Raw genomic sequence first — 23,356 nt, 5'->3', positions numbered from 1 at the left:
ATATTTAGGGATGATTGATCATAATATGATGGAATTTTACATTTTGTCTGAAAGTAAGATAGTTCAATCATATGCCAGGGAATTACATTTGAACAAAGGAACAATTAAGTGGCTGTTGTGTTTTGGGAAAATATATGAAAAGGTATAATGGTACATCTGAAAATGTGTTGCTGGTTAAAGCACAGCAGGTTAGGCAGCATCCAAGGAATAGGAAATTCGACGTTTCGGGCATAAGCCCTTCATCAGGAATGGTACATCGGCAATGCAGAATCATGAAACAATTATTATTGTAGTTCCCAACAAACTTATGCTTCTTTCAGGCTCTTAAGAAGAACCTAAAATTCTTCAGTCAACTGTGGCTAACAAGGCAAGCTAAACATTATATGAGATTAAAATAAATGGCCTATAAGGTGGCAAAAAACAGAGAACACCCTAAGTTTTAGGACGACATTCAAGAACATTAAAGGGAAGGTGATGGCCTAGTTGTATTATGGCTAGACTATCAATCCAGAAATTCAATCTAATGTTCTGGGGATGCAGGTTCAAATCCTTCAAGGGAATTTGAATTCAACAAAAAAACTGTTTGAAATCAATAATCTACTGAAGACTATGAAACCATTATTGACTGTCAGAAAAATCCAGCTGGCTCACTATTGTCCTTCAGGGAAGGAAAATAGCCATCTTCACCTGGTGTGGCCGATGTGTGACTCCAGATCCAGCAATGTGGTTGACTCTCAACTCTCAACTGCCCTCTGAAATAGCCTAGCAAGCCATTCAGTTGTAACAGTCACTAAAAAGTCTCAACAAAAATTAGGCAGACCACTCAGCATCAACGTAGACACTAGAAGAGACCAAAATAGCCGGTCAACCCTACAAAGTCCTTACTAACATCTGGGATTAATGCCAAAACTGAGACAGCTGTCTCACAGACTAGTCAAGCAACAGCCTAACATAGTCATACATATGGAATTATACCTTACAGACACTGTCCCAAACACCACCATCCTAGGATATGTCCTGTCCTACCGGCAGGACAGACACAGCAGAGGTGGTGGTGCAGTAGCATACAGTCAGGAGGGAGTTGCCCTCGGAATCCTCAAAATTGACTCTGGACCTCACAAAGTCCTGTGGCTTCAGGTTAAATGTGGGCAAGGAAGCCTCCTAATTATCATGTACCGTCCTCCCTTGGCTGATGAATCAGTACTCCACCATGTTAAACAACACCTAGAGGAAAAACTGCGGATGGCAAGGACACAAAATATATTCTGGATGGGGGATTTCAATGTCGACCTCCAACAGTGGCTCGGCAGCAGTACTACTTTTCAAACTGGTCAGGTCCTAAGGGACATAGCTACCAGACCAGATCTGTGGTGGGAACTAATAAGAGGGGAAAAACATACTTGACCTCATCCTTGCCAATCTGCCAGCTGCAGATGCATCTATCTATGGCAGCATCAGTAACAATGACCACTGAACAGTCCTTGTGAAGACAAAATCCTGTCTTCACGTTGAAAATTCGCTCCATCATGTTGTGCGGCATTATCACCATGCTAAATGGAACAGATCTAGCAACTCAAGACTGGGCATCCACGAGGTGCTATGGGCCATCAACAACATCAGAATTGTATTCCAGCCCAATCTGCAACCTCATGGCCCAACATATTCCTCACTCAACTGTTATCCTCAAGCCAAGGGATCAACCCTATTTCAATGCGGGGTGCAGAAGGGCAGCACTAGGTATATTTAAAAATGTGGTGTCAACATGGTGAAGCTACCAAACAGGGCTTCTTGCAAAACAGCATAAACAGCAAGTGATAGATACAGCTGAGCAATCCCACAACCAAGAGATCAGATCTAAGCTCTGCAGTCTTGCCATATCCAGTCGGAAATGGTGGTGGAAATGAAACAACTTTCTCTCTCAAGGTGGAGGAGGAGGAAATTCCATAAATATCCCTGTGATGTTTCTTTAAAAGAGGAGTTAGTTCTGTGCAGTTTCTCTTGTAATGGGATATTGACACGTATTGACACAGTGCTGCCAAAATGTCTCCCTCAGACAAACAAGTGAGTTCTTCCTGGATTTTCTTTTAATGAGATAAAAAGGATCATGAGTGGGCAGGGTCAGGGTTCTCACAGGTTCAGGGAGGCTTTCAGTTCTACTTGCAGTTAGTTGAGAAAGTTTTTGCTGACTGCTGAGTGAAAAACTTGAGTTCCCAGCTGCTAGATTGAAGTGTTAGACAAGCACAGCGGGTCAGGCAGCATCCGAGGAGCAGAAAAATCTACGTTTTGGGCAAAAGCCCTTCATCTGGAATAGAGGGAGGGTGTCTGCAGAGTGCAGAGGCACCCTGCCTCTATTCCTCATGAAGGACTTTTGCCCGAAACGTCGATTTTCCTGCTCCTCGGATGCTGCCTGACCCGCTGTGCTTTTCCAGCACCACTCAAATCTAGACTCTAGTTTCTAGCATCTGCAGTCCTTGTTTTTACCCTGAAGTGTTAGACAGAAAGGCTTCCTCTTAAAAATCAAAGAGGGACAGATTGTTTCCTTCTTCTGGACTGGAAAGTCACAGCATATGAGAATCAAACTGTTCTGCTGAATTGCATTTTTGCCAAAGATGTGTTTATGAGACGGTGCCTACATTGGAACAGTTGACCATTAGTGGTTAAATAATACATTATCTTGTTAAATATTTCAATGGAGTTAAAGTTAATTCAATTCTTCTTCTTTTGCATTTTAACTGTGTTGCAAGTATGAAGTGTGTTTCGATTAAAGCTTGGTGGTGGATCATTCAAATCACATCTGGAAGGCAGCACCTTTAAATAAATATGGTAAACAGGCAGGAGGCTGGACGAACACAGCAAGCCAGGCAGCATCAGGAGCTGGAGAAGTCAATGTTTCAGGTGCAACCCTTTAAATAACTATGAAAGTTAGTGTCTAGGCTTTCTCCTCACAATGTTTTTTTTGCGGGGTGGGGGTGATCAGTCTGGTCTAGTCCATAACAACCCCCAGCCTCATGATGGAAGAGACCACATAAGTGCAAAAGATAAGGCTGAAGTACTCACAGCAATCTTCAGCCAGACGTGCCAAGTGGTTGGTCCATCTCAGCCTCCTCTAGTGGTCTCCAGCACTATAGTCTTCAGCAAATTTGATTCACTTCATGTGATATCAAGAAATGGTTGGAAGCACTGATACTGCAAAGGTTATAGGCCCTGACAATATTGTAGCAATATTACTGAAGACTTGTGCTCCAGAATGTCTTGCTACTGGAGCCAAATGCTTCCAGTACAGTTACAACAGTGGCATCTACCCGACAATATGGAAAATTGTCCAGCTATGCCCTGCACACAAAAAAATGACAAATTCAACTCTGCCAATTACTGCCTTATCAGTCTACTCTCAATCATTAATAAAGTAATGGAACATATCATCAACAATGCTATCAAGCAGCAATAACCTGCTCAGTGAGGCCAAGTTTGGGTTCTGCCAGGGTCGGTTCAAACATGGAGTGTTAAAATTCCAGAGGTAAGGTGAGAGTGACAGCCCTTGACATCAAGGCCACATTCATTTGAGTGTGGCATCAAGGAGACCTAGCAAAACTGGAATTGATGGGCATCAAGGTGCAAACTCTCTGCTGGTTTGAGTCATTGCTGGCAAAAAGAAATATAGTTCTGGTTGTTGGAGATCAGTCATCTCAGCTCCAGAACATCTTTGGAAAAGTTCCTCAGGGAACTGTCCCAGGCCCACACATCTTCAGCTGTTTCATCAATGACCTTCCCACCACTATAAGGTCAGAAATAAGGATGTTTTATAATGATTGCCATTCACAACTACTGAGATATTCAAGCAATTCATATCCAAATGTAGCAAGATCCAGACTGACAAGTGGCAAGTAACATTTGTGCCACACACATACTAAGTAATGAACATCTCCAATATAAAAGGAAATCTGATGACCACCCGTTGATATTCAATGGTTTTACCATCACTGAGTCCCCAACTGTCAACATCCCAGAGATTACCATCAAACAGAAACTCAACCGGACTTATCACATAAACATGGTGGCTGCATGAGCAAGTCAAAGGCTGGGAATACAAAGCCTGTCCAACGTTGACCAGACACAAGTCATGATGATGGAATACTTCCCACTTGCCTGGATGGGTGCATCTCCAACAATACTCAAGAAGACTGATACCATCCTGGACAAAGCAGTCCACTGAATTGGCACTCCATCCACAAGCATCCACTCTCTCCATAACCAATACTCAATCTACAAGGAGCACTGAAGAAATTCATAAAATCCCTACATTGTGGAAACAAGCCATTTGGCTCAACAAGTCCCTCTGAAGAGTATCCCAACCAGACCTATTCCTCTACCCCTAATACTCTACATTTTCCCTGACTAATGCACTTAGCCTACAAATCCCTGAACGCTATGGGCAATTTAGCATGGCCAATTCACCTAACCTGCCCATCTTTGGACTGCGGGAGGAAACCGAAGCACCTGGAGGAAACCCACGCAGACATGGGTAGGATGCACAAACTCCACACAGACAGTCGCCTGGGTCTGGAATCGAACCCGGGTCCCTGGCACTGTTAGGCAGCAGCTTTCAAACCCACAACCGCTTCCAACTAGAAGGAAAAAAGCAATAGATACATGGGAACACCACCACCTGCAAGTTCCCCTCCAAGCCACACACCAACCTGACTTGGAAATATATCACCATTCCTTCACTGTTGCTGGGTCAAAATCCTGGAATTCCCTCCCTAAGGCACTGCAGGTCATCCTACAGCATGTGGACTGCAGCCATTTATGGAGCAGCTCACCACTACCTTCTCAACAGCAAATAGTTGTGGGTAACAAATTCTGGTCACCTAGCGATGCCCAAGTCCCACATGTGAATACAATAAAAAAGAAAAAGGGAAGCAAGAAACTGATAAAGAAAGGGAGAAGAGGTTATTAATGAAAAACTGGCAAGAAATACAAAAGAAAGACTGTACAAGCTTCCAAAGGATCGTAGAAAGGAAACAATTGGCTAAGCCAAATGTGGATTCATTATAGGCAGAAGCAAGAAAATACATAATGGGGAATAGAGTAATAGCAGAGAAGTAACATGTTAATTTGTGTCTATTTCAACTGGGGAACATGCAAGAAATGTCTGAAGCTGAAGATTAATTTTTTACCCATTTATTGGGTGTATGCATTGCTGTCTGAGGATCTGTGGTGAACTTTTGCCGTGCATCTTCAAGATAGTACACCCTGCTGCTACTGAATGCCAATGGGGAGTGAATGCTTGTGGGGGGTAGTGCAAAGCAAGCAGCTGTTTTGTCCCGAATGGTGTCAAACTTCTTGAGTGTTGTTGGAGCTGCACCGGTTCAGGCAAGTGGGGAGTATTTAATCACACTCCTGACTTGTGCCTTGTAGACAATGGGCAGGCTTTGGAGAATGAGGAGGTAAATTACTTGCTACAGTATTCTGATCCTCTGCTCTTGTAACTACTATGTTTATGTAGTGAATCCTTGAGTTTCTGGTCAATGAGAACCCTCGAGATGTTGAAAGGGGGGGATTCAGTGATGGTAACAACATTGAATGTCAAGAATCAGTGGTTAGGTTGTCACTAATTGTTGACAGTCATTGCATGCCATTTGAGTGACACAATTGTTACTTGCCACTTGTCACCCCAATCTTGGATATTGTCCAGACCTTGTTACATTTGAACACGGGCTGCTTCAGAATCTGAGCCGTGAAGCGTGCAATCATCAGCAACATCCCCATTTCTGACCTTATGATGGAGAGAAGGTCACTAATGAAGCAGCTGAAGATGGACACTACCCTAAGGAACTTCTGCACAGATGTCCTGGAGTTGAGATTACTGACCTCCAACAATCATGACCATTTTCCTATGTGTCAGATATGATTCCAACCACTAAAGAGGTTTCTCCCTGAAATCCACTGATTCCAATTTTTCTAGGGCTGCTTGATGCCACACTCCATCAGATGCAGCTTTGACATCAAGGGCTGTCACTCTCACCTCCCCTCTGGAATTCAGCTCTTTTATCCATGTTTTAATCCAAGGCTGCAATGAGGTCAGGAGCTGAGTGGCACTCGGGGAATCCAAACTGGGCATTACTGAGCAGGTTATTGCTCAACAGATGCTGCTTGATAGCACTGTTGATGCCACCTTCTATCACCTTACTGATGGAGAGAGGTTTGGTGGGGCAGTAATTGAATTTGTCCTGCTTTTTAAGTATGGGACATACCTGGAAAATTTTCACATTGTCAGGTAGATTCCAGTGTTGTTGTTGTACTGGAAGTGTTTGGTTAGAGGAGCAGCGAAAAGTTTTGGAGTACAACCATTTCTTGATATCATGCAGAGTGAATCGAATTGGTTTAAGACTGATATTTGTAATTGAGGAGCCGAGATGAATCATCCACTCAGCACTTCTGGCTGTGAATGCTTCAGATTTATCTTTTGCACGGATTTGCTGGGCTCTTCCGTCATTGAGGATGGGGATATTTGGAGAGCTTCCTCCTCCGGATGATGAGACATTCCATTCCCAAGCATCCCAGATGTTCACCTATTTTGAATAATGTACTTCCCCTCCCCTTTCCACCCCTCCCCCACCTCTGTCATCCAGACAGCCCTTTACTACACCTCCTCCATTTCCTGCTCTACTGCTTTAAACCATCCCCCTTCTCCAAATGCAATAAAGACAGGGTCTCTCTCGTCTGCAACTACCATCCTACTAGTCTCCACATCCAACATATCATCCTTAAACACTTCCACCTACTCCAATTAGATCCGACCACCAAAAAGGTCTTCCCGTCCTATTCCTCCCTGCCTTCCACAAGGACCCGTTGACTTCATCAGTCTTTGATTAGCGCCACTCACTCCACCAACCACACGGAATCCCCGGTACCTTCCCTGCAACTGTAAAATATGCAAATCCTGTCAGTACACCACCACCTCACCTCCATCCAGCACCCCAAACAGTCCTTCCAGGTGAAATAGAGGTTCACCTGCCTCTCCTCTGACCTAGTTTACTATATCAGATGCTGACAATGTGGTCTTCTTTACATCAGGGAGACCTAACGTAAACTTAAGGAATGGTTCACCGAGCATCTCAGACCTGACCTCCCACTTAAATTCTCCCTCTCACTCCCTTTCTGACCATCCTTAGCCTCCTCCTTTGCCACAGTGAATCAGACCACAAATTGCAGGAACAAAACCTCATCCTCCACCTGTGGGGGCAGCCTACAGCCCCAAAGACTCACCACTGAATTTTCCTATTTCCCATTCCCTGACTCCTTTTCCAGCCCCTCCTCCTTTCTTTCATTCCTCTGATCAACCCTTCCTTCCAGTTACCAACTGGATTCATTCTTCCTGAGTTCACCTATTTCTACCTCACCACTCTGCCTCCTCCCTACCACCACCCTTTACCTGCAGCTCCCCTTACACTCTCCCATCGTCCTGAAGAAGGGTTACACCTGAAATGTCGACTTCCCCACCTCCTGATGCTGCCTGGCTTGCTGTGTTCTTCCAGTCTCTTGTTTGTCTTCCTCCAGTGAGTTTTTAAAATTGTCCACCACCATTCACGACTTGATGTGGCAGGACTGCAGAGCTTAGATCCGATCAGTTGGTTGTGGGATTGCTCAGCTCTGTCTATCACTTGCTGCTTATGCTGTTTGGCACACAAGTAGTCCTGTTTTGTAGCTTCACCAGGGTGACAGCTGATTTTCAGACATTTCTGGTGCTGCTCCTGGCATGCCCTCCTGCACTCTCCATTTAACCAGGGTTGATCCCCTGGCTTGATGGTAAGGGTTGAGTGGGGGAAATGCCGGGGAAATGAGGTTACAGGTTGTGCTGGAGCACAATTCTGCTGCTGGCGATGACCCACAGTGCCTCATGGATGCCCAGTCTTGAGTTGCTGGATCTGTTTGTTACCTGTCCTATGTATCACAGTGATAGTGCCACACAATATTCAATGTGAAGACGGGACTTTGTCTCCACAAGATCTGTGCCATGGTCACTGTTACTGATACTGTCATCGACAGACGGATCTGCAGCTGGCAGATTGGTAAGAATGAAGTCAAGTATGTTTTTCCCACTTGTTGGTTCCCTTTCCAGATACTGCAGACCAGTTCTAGCAGCTATGTCCTTTAGGACACAACCAGCTCGATCAGTAATACTACTGCTGAGCTACCCGTTGTATTGATAATTGAAATCCCCCACCCAGAACACATTTTGTGACCTTGCGATCCTCAGTACTTCCTCTAAGTGCTGTTCAACATGGAGAAGTACCAATTCATCAGCTGAGGGAGCTTGGTACTTGGTAATCAGCAGGAGGCTTCCTTGCCCATGCTTAACCTGAAGCCACAGGACTTCATGAGGTCCAGAGTCAGTGTTAAGGATTCCTAGGTCATCTCCCGCCAACTGTATACCACTATGTTGCATCCTCTGTTGGGTCTGTCCTGCTGGTACAACAGGACATATCCAGGGATGGTGATGCCAGTGTCTGGGACGTCATCTGTAAGGTATAATATCATGAATATAATTATCTCAGGCTATTGATTGACTGGTCTGTGAAACAGCTCTCCCATATTTGGTACAAGCCCTCAGATGTTAGTAAGGAGGACTTTGCAGGGTCAACAAGTCTGTTTCTGCACTTGTCCTTTCCGGTACCCAGGTTATGCCAGGTAATCCATCTGGTTTCATTTCTTTGAGACTTTGTAGCAAGTGGTACAACTGAATGGCTTGCTAGGCCATTTCAGAGGCCAACTGAGAGTCAACCACATTGTTGTGGGCCTGGAGTCATATGTACTCACATATTTCCTCCCCTGAAGGACATTGGTGAACAAGATGGGTTTTTCTGAAAATCGACAATGATTTCATGCTCATCAATAGATTCTTAATTCCAGATTTTTTTTTACTGAATTCAACTTACACCAACTACTGTAGTAGAATTCGAACCCTGGTCCCCCAGAACATTAGCTGAGTTTCTGGATTTACAGGGAGAAAGGGAAGCCTGCAGATGCTGGAGATCAGGTCAAAATGTGTGGTGCTGGAAAAGCACAGCTGGTCAGGCAGCATCTGAGGAGCAGGAGCATCGATATTTTGAGCATAAGCTCCTCATTAGAAATGTTCCACGATCTGATGAAGGAGCAGCACTCTGAAAGCTAGTGCTTCCAATAAACCTGTTTGACTATAACCTGGTATTGAGTGATTTTTCGCTTTGTCCACCTCAGTCCAACATCGGCATCTCCAAATCGTGATTTCCAAGTTTGTAGATGTCAGAAAGCCAAGTGGAAATTACTACTGTAAGCAAGATGCAAAATGGCTTCACAAACTTAATGAGTGGGGAAGGGCATGACAGATTGAGTATATAGTGGGAAAAATGTGAGACTGTCCATAAGGCACAAGGTTTAAAGGCAGAATTAGGCCAATCGACCCATCGAGACTGCTCCACCAGTTGATCATGGTTGATTGTTTCTCAACCCAATTCTCCCTGCCTTCTCCCCATAATCATTGATCTTTTCACTAATTCACAGTGGTTTGAGGAATAGATGTTTGCACCATTTCTTAAATGATAAGAACTTTAAAAGTGTCATTGTCCAAAGTTTTGGAGATGCCGGTGTTGGATTAGGGTGAACAAGTCAGAAGTCACATGACACCGGGTCCTAGTCCAACAGGTTTATTTAACATCCAAGCTTTTGGAGAACACTCCTTCACCAGGCAAGTTGCTCCTTTCCCACTTCCCGACGAAGGAACATCGCTCTAAAAGCTTGTGACTTTAAATGAACCTGTTGGACTATAACCTGATGTCATGTGACTTCTGATGTTGACCAAAGGGCCATAGAAGTCCTTATCAATAAGTTACTGAAGCTAACAGAGACAGAGAAAGGGAAGGCAGATGTTGTGAGGGGATTTGAGTGCAAGAGTGGCTAAGTCTTTCTTCAATTGTGCAGACCTTGGTTGGATCACATCTACATGTGCAGCTTTGGTCCCTTTTTCTTTCGGAAGAACATTATTGCCATTGAGGGAGTGCATCAGAGGACCACCAGATTGATTCCAGGAAGGTTAGGACTGTTCTTTGAAGAAAAACTGTAGAAACTGGGCCTGTAATCTCTTGAGTTTCAACAACTAAGAGATTATCGCATTTAAACAAACATAATACCTAAAGGGATATGTGGGTAGGATATTTCTGGATGGGTATCTAGGACCAGAGGTCATAACTTCAAAATAAAGGGGAAGCTATTGGGACCAAAATGAAAAGCTTTCTTTTACTCAGAGAGTGGTGAGCCTTTGGAAGTTTCTACCCTAGAGGAGAGTAGAAACTCAGTCACTGAGTATGTTTAAAAATTGAAAAACCTCTCAATACCAATAAAGTAAAAGGATACGTGGGCAATGTGTGGATAAAACATTGAAGTGATCAGCTTTGATCATAATGATGGAGCAGCAGGCTTGAATGGCCTACGTTTTTTGTTTAATGAACACAAGGACAATCAAGAAAGCTGCCTTAAGATCTTTCATTTTCAATGCCGATAGCAAATAACGTGAGACTGTAAGAGCTACAACAAATCCATGCCAATTGAAATGGTCCTCTCAGATGTCAGCCACTGGTGAATGGCAGCACATTTGCTGCTGAGTAATGTAGTTTTAGGGTCAAATCCCATTCCAGCCCATAATTGAGGCTGACATTCTATTGCATTACTAGCTTCGGATTCAGCAAAGATTTATGGAATTAAAATCCTACCTTTTATTATTTGAACTGTTGCAGCCTAGCCCCTACTGAGGATGGACTTGCTGTTTGACAAAAGTGCTATTCACTTGGCATAAGAACAGAAGAACATAAGAACTAGGAGCAGGAGTAGGCATCTGGCCCTTCCAGCCTGCTCTGCCATTCAATATGGCTGATCTTTTCATGGACTTAGCTCCACTTACTTGTGTTTTCACCATATTCACTCAATTCCTTTACTTTTCAAAGAATTATCTACCTTAGTTTTAAATGTGATTACTGAAATAGTGTCAACTACTTCCCTGGGCAAGGAATTCCACAGATTAACAACCCTCTGGGTGAAGAAGTTCCTTCTCAGTTCAGTTCTAAACCTACTTTCTCTAATCTTGAGGCCATGCCCTCTTGTCCTAGTCTCACCTACCAGTGGAAACATCCTCTCTAGTTCTTTTTAATCGATTCCCTTCATAATTTTATATGTTTCTATAAGATCCCCCCTCATTCTTCTGAATTCCAATGAATATAATCCCAGACTACTCAGTCTCTCCTAAGCCAACTCCCGCAACTCGAGGAGAAAGTGAGGTCTGCAGATGCTGGAAATCAGAGCTGAAAATGTGTTGCTGGAAAAGTGCAGCCGGTCAGGCAGCATCCAAGGAACAGGAGATTCGACGTTTCGGGCATAAGCCCTTCTTCAGGAATGAGGAAAGTGTGCCCTGCTGGGCACACTTTCCTCATTCCTGAAGAAGGGCTTATGCCCGAAACGTCGAATCTCCTGTTCCTTGGATGCTGCCTGACCTGCTGCACTTTTCCAGCAACACATTTTCAGCCCTCAACTCCAGAATCAACCTCGTGAACCTCCTCTGCCCCCCCTCCAGTGCCAGTACATCCTTCCTCAAGTAAGGAGAGCAAATCTGTACACAGTACTCCAGGTGTGGCCTCACCAGCACTTTGTACAGCTGTAACATAACCTCTCTGCTTTTAAACTCGACCCCCTTTAGCAATGAAGGACACAATTCCGTTTGCCTTCTTAATTACTTGTTATACCTACAGACCAACGCTCTGTGATTCATGCACAAGGACACCCAGGTCTCTCTGTAAATCAGAATGCTGCAACTTTTTACCATTCAAGTAATAATCTATTTTGCTGTTACTTCAACCAAAATGTATGACTTCACATTTACGAACATTGTATTCCATCTGCCAGACCTTTGCCCACTCACTCAATGTTCCTCTGCAAAGTTTCACAGTCCCCTGCACACTTTGCTCTGCCACTCATCTTCGTGTCATTGGCAAATTTTGACACTGTACACGTCGTCCCCAACTCCAAGTCATCTATATAAATTATAAATAATTGTGGTCCCAACACTGAAGCCTGAAGCACACCACTAGTCACTGATTGCCAGCCAGAATAACACTCACTTATCCCCATTCTTTGCCTCCTGTCAGTCAACTAATCCTCTATCGGCACTAATACTCGACCCATTCATCGTTTTCTTATGCAGCAGCCTCATGTGTGGCAACTTGTCAAAGGCCTTCTGGAAATCTAGGTACACCACATCCACTATTTCCCATTGTCCATATTGCTTGAAATTCATAGAATTTCATAGAATTCCAAAAGATTTGGTTAAGAAAAAGGAGGAAGCATATATCAGGTATATTGAGTGAATCCTTAGAAGAGTATAAAGGCAGTAGGAGTATACTTAAGAGGGAAATCAGGAAGGCAAAAAGGGGACATGAGATAGCTTTGGCAAATAGAATTAATGAGAATCCAAAGGGTTTTTACAAATACATTAAGGACAAAAGGGTAACTAGGGAGAGAACAGGGTCCCTCAAAAATCAGCAAGGCGGCCTTTGTGAGGAGCCACAGAAAATGGGAGAGATACTAAACAAGTATTTTGCATCAGTATTTACTGTGGAAAAGGAAATGGAATATATAGAATGTAGGGAAGTAGATGGTGACATCTTGCAAAATGTCCAGATTACAGAGGAGGAAGTACCGGATATTTTGAAAAGCATAAAGGTGGATAAATCCCCAGGACCTGATCAGGTGTACCGTAAAACTCTGTGGGAACCTAGGGACGCGATTGCTGGGTCCCTTGCTGAGATAGTTGTATCATCAGTAGTCACAGGTGAGGTGCCAGACGACTGGAGGTTGGCTAACATGGTGCCAATGTTTAAAAAGATTGATGAGGACAAGTCAGGGAACTATAGACCAATGAGCCTGACATCGGTGGTGGGCAAGTTGTTGGAGGGAAATCAGAGGGACAGGATGTACATGTATTTGGAAAGGCAAGGATAGTCAACATGGCTTTGTGAGTGGGAAATCATGTCTCACAAACTTGATTGAGTTTTTTTGAAGAAATAACAAAGAGGATTGATGAGGGCAGAGTGGTAGATGTGATCTATATGGACTTCAGTAAGGCAGTCAAAAAAGGTTCCCCATGGGAGACTGGTTAGGAAGGTTAGATCTCATGGAATACAGGGAGAACTAGCCATGTGGATACAGAACTGGCTCAAAGGTAATGGTAGAGGGTTGTTTTTCAGACTGGAGGTCTGTGACCAATGGACTGCCACAAGGATTAGTGCTTGGTCCTCTACTTTTCTTCATTTATTTGTATGTGAGCATAAGAGGTATAGTTAGTAAGTTTGCAGATGACAACAAAATTGGAGGTGTAGTGGACAGCGAAGAAGGTTACCTCAGATTACAACAGGGTCTTGATCAGATGGATCAATGGGCTGAGAAGTGACAGATGGAGTTTATTCAAATAAATGTGAGGTGCTGCATTTTGGGAAAGCAAATCTTAGCAGGACTTATACACTTAATAGTAAAGTCCTAGGGCTAAACAAAGGCATGCACGGGAACTCCTAGAGGTCCGCATTCAAACCGGAACTCCATTAAAAAACACATAGATTTGGACTCTATTTACCAACAGAGTGGCATGGTGGCTCAGTGGTTAGCACTGCTGCTTCACAGCACCAGGGAACCCAGGTTTGAGTCCAGCCTTGGGCAACTGTCTATGTGGAGCTTGCACATTCTCCCCATGTCTGCGTGAGTTTCCTACTGGTGCCCCGGTTCCCTGCACAGTCCAAAGGTGAGCAGATTAGGTGAGTTGGCCATGCTAAATTGCCCTTAATGTTCAGGGATGTGTAGGTTAGGTGCATTAGTCAGGGGTAAATGTAGAGTAATGGATTGGGGAATGGGTCTGGGGGGGAGGGGGGTAACTCTTCAGAGGGTCAGTGTGGACTTGTTGGTCTAAATGGCCTGTATCCACACTGTAGAGATTCTATGATTCTCTCAGAGTAAGTGGAAAAAGATCTCAATTATTCAAGGGAAGACTCATATCAATTTTAGGATTAAAACATATTTTGGGACGATTGAAGAAACCTTTTTATTATTCTGCATTAAAGCCATGACACAGAAGTATTCTGGTGGTTAAAATGAATATTCATTGATACTGTACGCATTGTTGCAGAGCCCTTTGGTACAACAGTCACATACCCTCTTCCTCCTGCTTGGCTTTCTCCCTGGACTTCAGTGCTGTATAATCCTGATGAAGGTTGATTAAGTAGATGTGACGTCTATTGCTAATTGCTTTAAGTGCAGCTGTGAGAGTATAGGCTTCACTCAGACTGTATATGCTTTCCAATCCATCGAATACAACACCTCGGCAACAGTCATTCAGCTACAACAGACAATGGTGATAAAGTACAAGCCAAACAATGAGTTAAACATTTCAATAAAGCGGACTTTAATATTGATTCTACCATCTCCAAAGCAGCAATATGACATTATTGACCGTGAATTACTTATCCTATTCATAAACTCATAAATGGCTTTGATTTTTTTTCATTAGATACAAAACGCTGAACTGAGATATTGCTGAGTAAAGGGGGATTCAATTAATCCACATAATACTGTATATTACTGACATTAAATTGACACAATGCACAGATATTAGGCATCATATTTGAGCTGGAATGTATAAAATTGACAGACCAAAACAAATACAAGTCAAGTTGTTTGCTTTAAATTAAGAATATGTAAAAAAAAGGGTTGTGACTGGAATTTTAAATTTGTAATTCAGATGGATGTGGCAGAAATAACTCATATTTGAGGATAAATAAATGAGAATAAAGCTCAGACAGATGTAAGGTATAAGACTGATACAAATGGTAAATATATGGCTGGGATTGGGGTTGTGGCGGGGGGCAGGGTCAGCGTCAGCGTTAATCTATGCAGTACCGCTTTTTGCTGTACCACACACATTTATATCAATTCACCAAAGGAAGGCATTGCAACTGTGCATAGTATTCTCCATTGATATCATAGGGAAACACTGCACAGAGGGGAACATCTAGGCCATAGCGATCACACTGTAATAAGGTTTCATATAAAGATTTGAAAGAAATCAGTAAAACAAGTTACGAGGTGATGGATTTGAAAAGGGCTAATTTTGAGGGAACAAGACTGGAACTAAAAATAATGAAAGAATGAAAATGACCAAATTATAGGATATAGGAATTATTTTGAAAGGTAATCAATACAGTTCAGGCTAAATGTTATTAAAAATGTCAATGAACTATCACAAACCAGTACGGAGAAATGTAATAATTGCAACTAAAAGATAAGAAAAACACAAACTACATAGGCAACAACAAAGATGGTGAGAGAAATCAAATCAATATCAACTAAAATTTCTAAGTAAATCTTGGATTTATTTCTTCCAGTAATAGATTTTTACGTAGATGCCTCTTAAGCATATGATTCAAATATCTCATGTACAAACAGACCCACATGGCACTCCATCCTTTTCCAGTACACAAACAACAGGGCAGCATAAGACACACGATGAACAGCCCCAATTCATTCCACATGATTTCATGCAGTTTTCCACTTTCCTTTGATGTCAATGCTAAAAGTGGGTCAAATCCAAGAAATTGCATTTTGTCTTAGTATAAAACAGCATCATTTTAGAAGCTCCCCGCTGAATCAAATATGCTTGGGTATTTCAGCTCTCAGTTCTGAACAGATTCAAGACAATTATTTTTAATAGTTTCTTTTAGCACAATTGCAGATCCCAATTCTAGCTCCCTACAGGCTGATAACCTTGCTACTGCCTGACCATTTGTGTCTACCAAGTAGAAAACATTCAATAATAATGCAGACTTGCTATCATTGCATTTTAATGTCAGCGTACTGGTACAATAGCTTGGTGACCCATTGTAAATTATTAACATTGCAACCGTAGGCTGTACCATTGACTTTCATCTTACAAAATACTTTAAGTTTCTTAATGGCAGGATGTTGGCACAGCTCCTGTGTCTATCTGGGCTTTAAATGCTATTCTTGCTCAGAAATACAAGGTAGTATCAAAAAGGAGCCCGAGTTATAGGGAGTGGCTGGCCAGGATAGAACTTTATTCCTTGGAACATAAGAGGATAAGGGGTGACCTTATTGAGATGCATAAGATCACGAGGGGCATAGACAGGATGAATGAATATAGCGTTTTTCCCAGGGATGGGGAGTTGAAAAGTAGAGGGTATAGGTTGAAGGTGAGAGGGGAAAGATTTAAGAAGGATCCGAGGGGCAACTTCTTCACACGGACAGTGGTGCATCTATGGAATGGGCTGCTAGAGACAGTGGCTGAAGCAGGTACAATAGCAACACGCATGAAACATTTGGATAGGTACATGGATGGGAAGGGTTTAGAGGGATACAGACTAAATGCGAGCAATTGGAACTAGCTGAGTGGGTACCATGGTCAGCATGGACTAGTCTGAGCCGGAGGGCCTGTTTCCATGCTGTTGTACTCTATGACTCTGTGAGCTGTGGCAGAGTCAGGCAAGAAGTCTGGGAGTGTCACACAGCATCTGTTTTTGCACCTGCCAAATGGTGAGGCGAGTTTATCATGAGACAGTGACAAGTTGACAATTGAGGAGGATTATTGTTTGTTAAGTACCTTGTTAACATTCAGCTACATAATGTACAAAACCTGCTGAACAAGCTAGATGTTGAGAATCCTTCACATGTAAGTCATAGTGGATAGCTGGCAACTTTGGCTCACCACTTGCTTGAAACAACATTCATGTTAGACACCAGCCTCTATCATATCAGACTTGCAACAATAAAAGTGGTAGAACATTAATCTTGGGAGGAGGTGGGTACTGTAGCAGAGATAGAGTGAGAGTGAAATATAGGAGAGATGATGACACCTACACTAGTGGAGCGTTGAAAGTCATTGACCTTTCTTTCACATTACTGTGCATTCCTCCAGATGGCTGAGATTGTATTGTCTTGGGTGCTAACCTCAGACCGGGCTGGTGTGATCTTGGATCTGGCATGATTAGTTTAGTGTGCAAGCCAATTAAGATGCTAACCACAATTCTACAGCCTAATGGAAGACAGTTAATCACAACATGGGAGGATTCAATTTAGCACAAATTCCCTGGCCTAGGAAAAGGTCAAGAACAAAATCAGCTCAAACCATCAGCTGGAGACTCCTCTGTTAGAAAATAAGAGCGTTCTGAGAGTTGGGTAACGATGGAATTTAGCTTTGCTGTGATGTTGTCCCATGATCAGAAAAACTAGCAACACCCATGATCTCAGTCCATAACTAATAGTCACTGAAATTAATCATTAGAGGTTTTTAAATATAACTGCACCCGATAAAGTATTACTGCCTTTGTTACGAGAATAGAGGGAACCGGAAAATCGCTTTTTGGTATCCTATTATATGAAGTGATACAGCAAATGCAGTAACATTCCTGGACAGCACCGTATTGTACCTGCAATCTCTCTGCCAGAAGTTCTACCATCACATCTTCTGGTAATTGACAGCTCATGAGGTTTGCTTCTCCGATGAAGCTTGTGGTGATGCTCAAAGGCTGCTGCATTACCGGACCGATTACAGACATCTAGGGATTTCAGTAAATATCTAAAATTACTTCCAATCAGAAAAAAACATATTTCCTCATAAATGCTACAATGTTAACATTTAGCAAACTTTGACCTTAGAACTTTTAAATGCTCTGAAGAAGTATATATTTGGAATAATTTAAGATAATGTTATAGCTGAAGTGAAAGAACAATTGCAAAGCTGAATTAGGTGGCCACAGATTAGATCAGATGTTCAGTTTGTCATATTTGAATTTTTGATAATGTAACAAATAGTTTGTGAAAAACTACAGTGGTTGTCATGGTGTACACAGACTTTCAAAAGATATTTAATAAAGTGTCAGATATTAGACATGCCAGTAAAGGTGAGCCCATAAAATAAAAGGGAAAGCTAAATTATAGATACAAAACTGACTAAATGAGAGGAAACAGTAGTAATGAAAGGTTATTTTTCAAACTGCAAGTGTGCTCCCTCACAGTTTTTACTGAGATCCCTTCTCTTCCTGGTGTATTTTAAAGACATTTTATTAAAAATGAGACTTGGGTGCACAAATGTACAATTTTGAAACGAGAAGGTGACACAAACCTTGGAAGCATTTGAACAGTGAGGACACTAATAGATTCTCAAGGGATATAGGTGATGAAACGAATGGACACATGGCAAATGAGTTTCATCGCGACAAATGTGAAGTGGCATGTTGTGGTCAAAGGGACGACACGAAGCATTATGTTCTTTGTTTTGTAAGAACAGAGAGACCTTAGGCACAATGTGCATAAATCATTGAAGATGGCATGGCAAGTTGAGGAAATTTGATTTGATTTATTATTGCCACATGTATCAAGATTGAATGAAAAGTGTGCTCACCAGACGGATTATACCTTACATAAGTCATCAGGGTACTAGAACAGAATGCAGAATATTGTGTTAAAAGAGGCTTTTTACAAAGATGTATAGGACACAAAAGCAAGGAAGTCCTTTTGAAAATTCAAAAGATTCTGATTTGGCCTCAATTAGAGTTTTACATAAAACTTTACCAGCATGTGCCTTTTACCAGAAGGTTGAAAGGAGACTATGATAGTTTAGACACAGTATTGCTAAGAGAAACCATGTCCATTGGTGAAAAGGTCAAGAGCCAGACAATAGTGATTGGCAAAAGAAGCACAGTCTCGTGAAAAACTTTTTATGGCAGCAAATATTTGGGATCTCTGGAATGCACAGCTTGAGAGGCTTTCAAGGGAAAGCTATCAATGCTTTTGAGGAAGCTCAGAGGAGAGCTTCAGAACATAGAACATTACAGCGCAGTACAGACCCTTCGGCCCTCAATGTTGTGCCTCAATCTGAAGCCCATCTAGCCTACACTATTCAATTTTCATCCATATGTCTATTCAATGACCAATTAAATGCCTTTAAAGTTGGCAAGTCTACTACTGTTGCAGGCAGGCTGTTCCACTCCCCGACTACTCTCTGAGTGAAGAAACTACCTCTGATATCTGTCCTATATCTATCACTCCTCAATTTAAAGCTATGTCCTTTCATGCTAGAAAGCTATGTCCTTTCATCCTTTCACGGTCAAAGAAAAAAAGACTCTCACTGTTCACTCTATGTAACCCTCTGATTATCTTCTATGCCGCAATTAACATACCCCTCAACCTTCTCGCTGACAAAAACAGCCTCAAGTCCTTCACCCTTTCCTCGTAAGACCTTCCCTCCATACCAGGCAACATCCCATTAAATCTTCTCTTATTACTTTCCAAAGCTTCCATATCCTTCCTATGATGCGGTGACCAGAACTGTACACAATACTCCAAGTGAGGGTGCATCAGAGTTTTGTTCAGTTGCAGCATGACCTCATGGTTCCAAAATGCAATCCCTCTACCAATAAAAGCTAATGCACCATATGCCTTCTTAACAAGCAAACTTTCAGGGAACTATGTACATGGACACTGAGGTAGAGTCTTAGAGTCATACAGCATGGAAATAGACCCTTCGGTACAACTCGTCCATGCCGACCAGATATCCTAACCCAATATAGTCCCAACTGCCAGCACCCGGCCCATATCCCTCCAAACCCTTCCTATTCATATACCCATCCTGATGCCTTTTAAATGTTGCAACTGTACCAGCCTCCATCACTTCCTCTGGCAGCTCATTCCATACATGTACCACGCTCTGCATGAAACTTTTGCCCCTTAGGTCTCTTTTATATCTTTCCCCTCTCACCCTAAACCTATGCCCTCTAGTTCTGGACTCCCCCACCCCAGAGAAAAGACTTTGTCTATTTATCCTATCCATGCCCCTCATGATTTTATAAACTTCCATAAAGGTCACCCCTCAGCCTCCGATGTCACAGAGAAAACAGCCCCAGCCTATTCAACCTCTTCCTATAGCTCAAATCCTCCAACCCTGGCAATATCTTTGCAAATCTTTTCTGAATCTTTTCAAGTTTCACAACACCCTTCCAATAGGAAGGAGACCGGAATTGCATGCAATATTCCAACAGTGGCCTAACCAATGTCCTGTAGAGCCGCAACATGACCTCCCAACTCCTGTACTCAATACTCTGACCAATAAAGGAAAGCATACCAAATACCTTCTTCACTATCCTATCTACCTGTGACTCCACTTTCAAGGAGCTATGAACCTGCACACCAAGGTCTCTTTGTTCAGCAACACTCCCTAGGACCTTACCATGAAGTGTATAGGTCCTGCTAAGATTTGTTTTCCCAAAATGCAGCACCTCGCATTTATCTAAATTAAACTCCATCTGCCATTTCTCAGCCTACTGGCCCATCTCATCAAGATCCTGTTGTAATCTGGGATAACTTTCTTCGCTGTCCACTACACCTCCAATTTTCTTGTCATCTGCAAACATACTAACTGTAACTCTTATGCTCACATCCAAAACATTGAAATAAATGATGAAAAGTAGAGGACCCAGCACTGATCCTTGTGGCACTCCACTGGTCACAGGCCTCCAGTCTGAAAAACAACCCTCCACCACCACCATCTGTCTTCTACCTTTGAGCCAGTTCTGTATCCCAATGGCTAGTTCTCCCTGTATCCCATGAGATCTAACCTTATTAACCAGTCTCCCATGGGGAACCTTGTTGAACGCTTTACTGAACTCTATATGGATCATGTCCACGCTCTGCCCTCATCAATCTTCTTTGTTACTTCTTCAAAAAACTCAATCAAGTTTGTGAGACATGACTTCCCATGCACAAAGACATGTTGACTATCCTTGCCTTTCCAAATACATCCTGTCCCTCAGGTGTACACTAGAACTCTGTGGGATCCAAGGGAAGTGATTGCTGGGCCCCTTGCTGAGATATTTGTATCATTGACAGTCACAGGTGAGGTGGCGGAAGATTGGAGGTTGGCAAATATGGTGCCACTGTTTAAGAAGGGTGATAAGGACAAGCCAGGGAACTATAGACCAGTGAGCCTGATGACGGTGGCGGGCAAGTTGTTGGAGGGAATCCTGAGGGACAGGATGTACAGCAACACTCTCGCGGACCTAGGTGCTGAACAAAGAGACCTTGGAGTGCAGGTTCATAGCTCCTTGAAAGTGAAGTCGCAGGTAGATAGGATAGTGGAGAAGGTGTTTGGTATGCTTTCCTTTATTGGTCAGAGTATTGAATACATGAGTTGGGAGGTCATGTTGCAGCTGTACAGCAATTGGTTAGGCCACTGTTGGAATATTGCATGCAATACTGGTCTCCTTCCTAGAGGAAAGATCTTGTGAAACTTAAAAGGGTTTGCCTTGGGGATTTATCCATTTTTATGTGCATCAAGACATTCAGCACTTTCTCCTCTGTAATATGGACATTTTTCAAGATGTCACCATCTATTTCCCTATGTTCTATATCTTTCATGTCCTTTTCCACAGTAAATATTGATGCAAGATCTCTCTGTTCATCTACACTACCAGGAATCTTACCATTAATCCAGTACTCTGTATTCCTGTTACTCCTTCCAAAGTGAATCACCTCACACTTTTCCACATTAAAGTCTATTTACCACTTCTCAGCCCAGCTCTGCAGCTTATCTATGTCTCTCTGTAATCTACAGCATACTTCGGCACGATCCACAACACAACTGACCTTAGTGTCATCCACAAATTTACTAACCCATCCTTCTCCGCCCTCATCCAGGTCATTTATAAAAAAGACAAACAACAGTGGCCCCAAGACAGATCCTTGTGGTACAACGTTAGTAACCGAGCTTCAAGATGAACATTTCCCAACAACCACCACCCTGTCATCTTTCAACTTACCAATTTCTTATCCAAACTGCTAAACTACTGATGTCCCCATATTTTGTGCAATAGCCTACAGTGGGGAACCTTATCAAACACCTTACTGAAATCCATATACACCACATCAACCGCTTTACCCTTATCCACCCGTTTGGTCACCTTCTCTAAGAACTCAATAAGGTTTGTGGGGTATGGCCTACCCTTCACAATACCATAGCAACTAGCCCTAATTAATTTATTCCTTCCTATATAATTATAAATTATAATCTCTTATAACCTTTTCCAAAACTTTACCCATAACTGAAGTAAGACTCACTGGTTGATAATTACTCCCCTTCATGAACAAGTGGACAGCATTTGCTATCCTCCAGTCCTGTAGACAAGGACGACATGAAGATAAAAGCTAAAGGCTCTGCAATCTCCTCCCTGTCTTCCCAAACAATCCTAGAATAAACCCCATCCAGCCCAGGGCACTCATCTATTTTTTAAATTTCCAGGATTGATAACACAGGATGTACAGCAACACTCCTTGTGAATCTCAACCTCTTCTAGTCTAGTAGCCTGTATCTCAGTATTTTCCTCAACAACATTGTCTTTTTCCAGTGTGAATACTGACGAAAGATAATCATTTAGCACTTCCCCTACCTCCTCAGACTTCGCGCATCAGGAAAGGAAAGCACAGTAGACTTGGCGAAGTTGTTTTTGCAAAGTTAATACAGACACAATGCCACTTTCTATCCTGCAAACATTCTATGATTCTATATTTTATTTCATCAGCCCAATAAAATATTTTTTGGTAATTTAGAAAATTGCATTCTTAGGTTAGCACCCTGAGGTAGCCTAAGGAATGTTAAGCCAGTTATTTTTAGTGGTGCCACACAGGCCAGATGGATTTGTCTATTCTGAAGAAAGGTCATTGGGCTCAAAATGTCAACTCTGTTTTCTCAGATGCTGCCAGATGTGACGACGTTCTCCAGCAAACACTGTCTTTGTTCCACATTTCCAGCATCCACAGTTCTTTCATTTTTGACAATACCGTGCCTATAAAAGATATGTTTTTATCCTGGTTCTCTTCCAGAGGGATATTTTCACAATGGTGCCAAAATGTCTCCTTCAAACAGGCAGTTGATAAATAGCATTGAGTTCTCTATGGGTGCTTTATTTCAAGGAGGAGAATTTCAATGTTTCAAGCATGAGCTCTTCAACAGGAATGGGGCAGGGGGATGGGGGTCAGGCAAGGATGCTGGGAGATAAATGGGAGGGAGGTGGGGCTGGGGGGGGGGAAGTAGCTGGGAATGCAATAGGTAGATGAAGGTGGGGGTGAGGGTGGAGTGGATAGGTGGGAAATGAGATGGATAGATAGGACAGTGCAAGAGGGTGGTGCAGATTTGAAAGGCTGGATCTGGGAAAAGGCAGGACAGGGAAAATGAGGAAACAGGTGAAATCAACATTGATCCCGTGTGGTTGGAGGATCC

The 23,356-nt window shown here is 42.6% G+C and overlaps 1 protein-coding gene across 1 annotated transcript in view; it reads right to left on the bottom strand.

The window, feature by feature from the left end:
* Positions 1–23,356, bottom strand: part of hydin (HYDIN axonemal central pair apparatus protein) — an 888,678-nt gene that overhangs the window by 244,401 nt on the left and 620,921 nt on the right. Inside the window, exons 44-45 of the mRNA XM_060837518.1 lie at positions 17,514–17,642; positions 14,227–14,410 (exon numbers count right to left, since the gene is read on the bottom strand). Of these exons, the coding sequence (XP_060693501.1) occupies positions 14,227–14,410; positions 17,514–17,642 (313 nt within the window). The remainder of the gene's footprint in view (positions 1–14,226; positions 14,411–17,513; positions 17,643–23,356) is intronic.

Source organism: Hemiscyllium ocellatum, chromosome 17 (genome assembly GCF_020745735.1).
Source record: "Hemiscyllium ocellatum isolate sHemOce1 chromosome 17, sHemOce1.pat.X.cur, whole genome shotgun sequence".
NCBI classification, from domain to species: Eukaryota; Metazoa; Chordata; class Chondrichthyes; order Orectolobiformes; family Hemiscylliidae; genus Hemiscyllium; species Hemiscyllium ocellatum.
The sequence above is the reverse complement of the archived record's forward strand: the minus strand, read 5'-3'. Positions and strand labels throughout refer to the sequence as shown.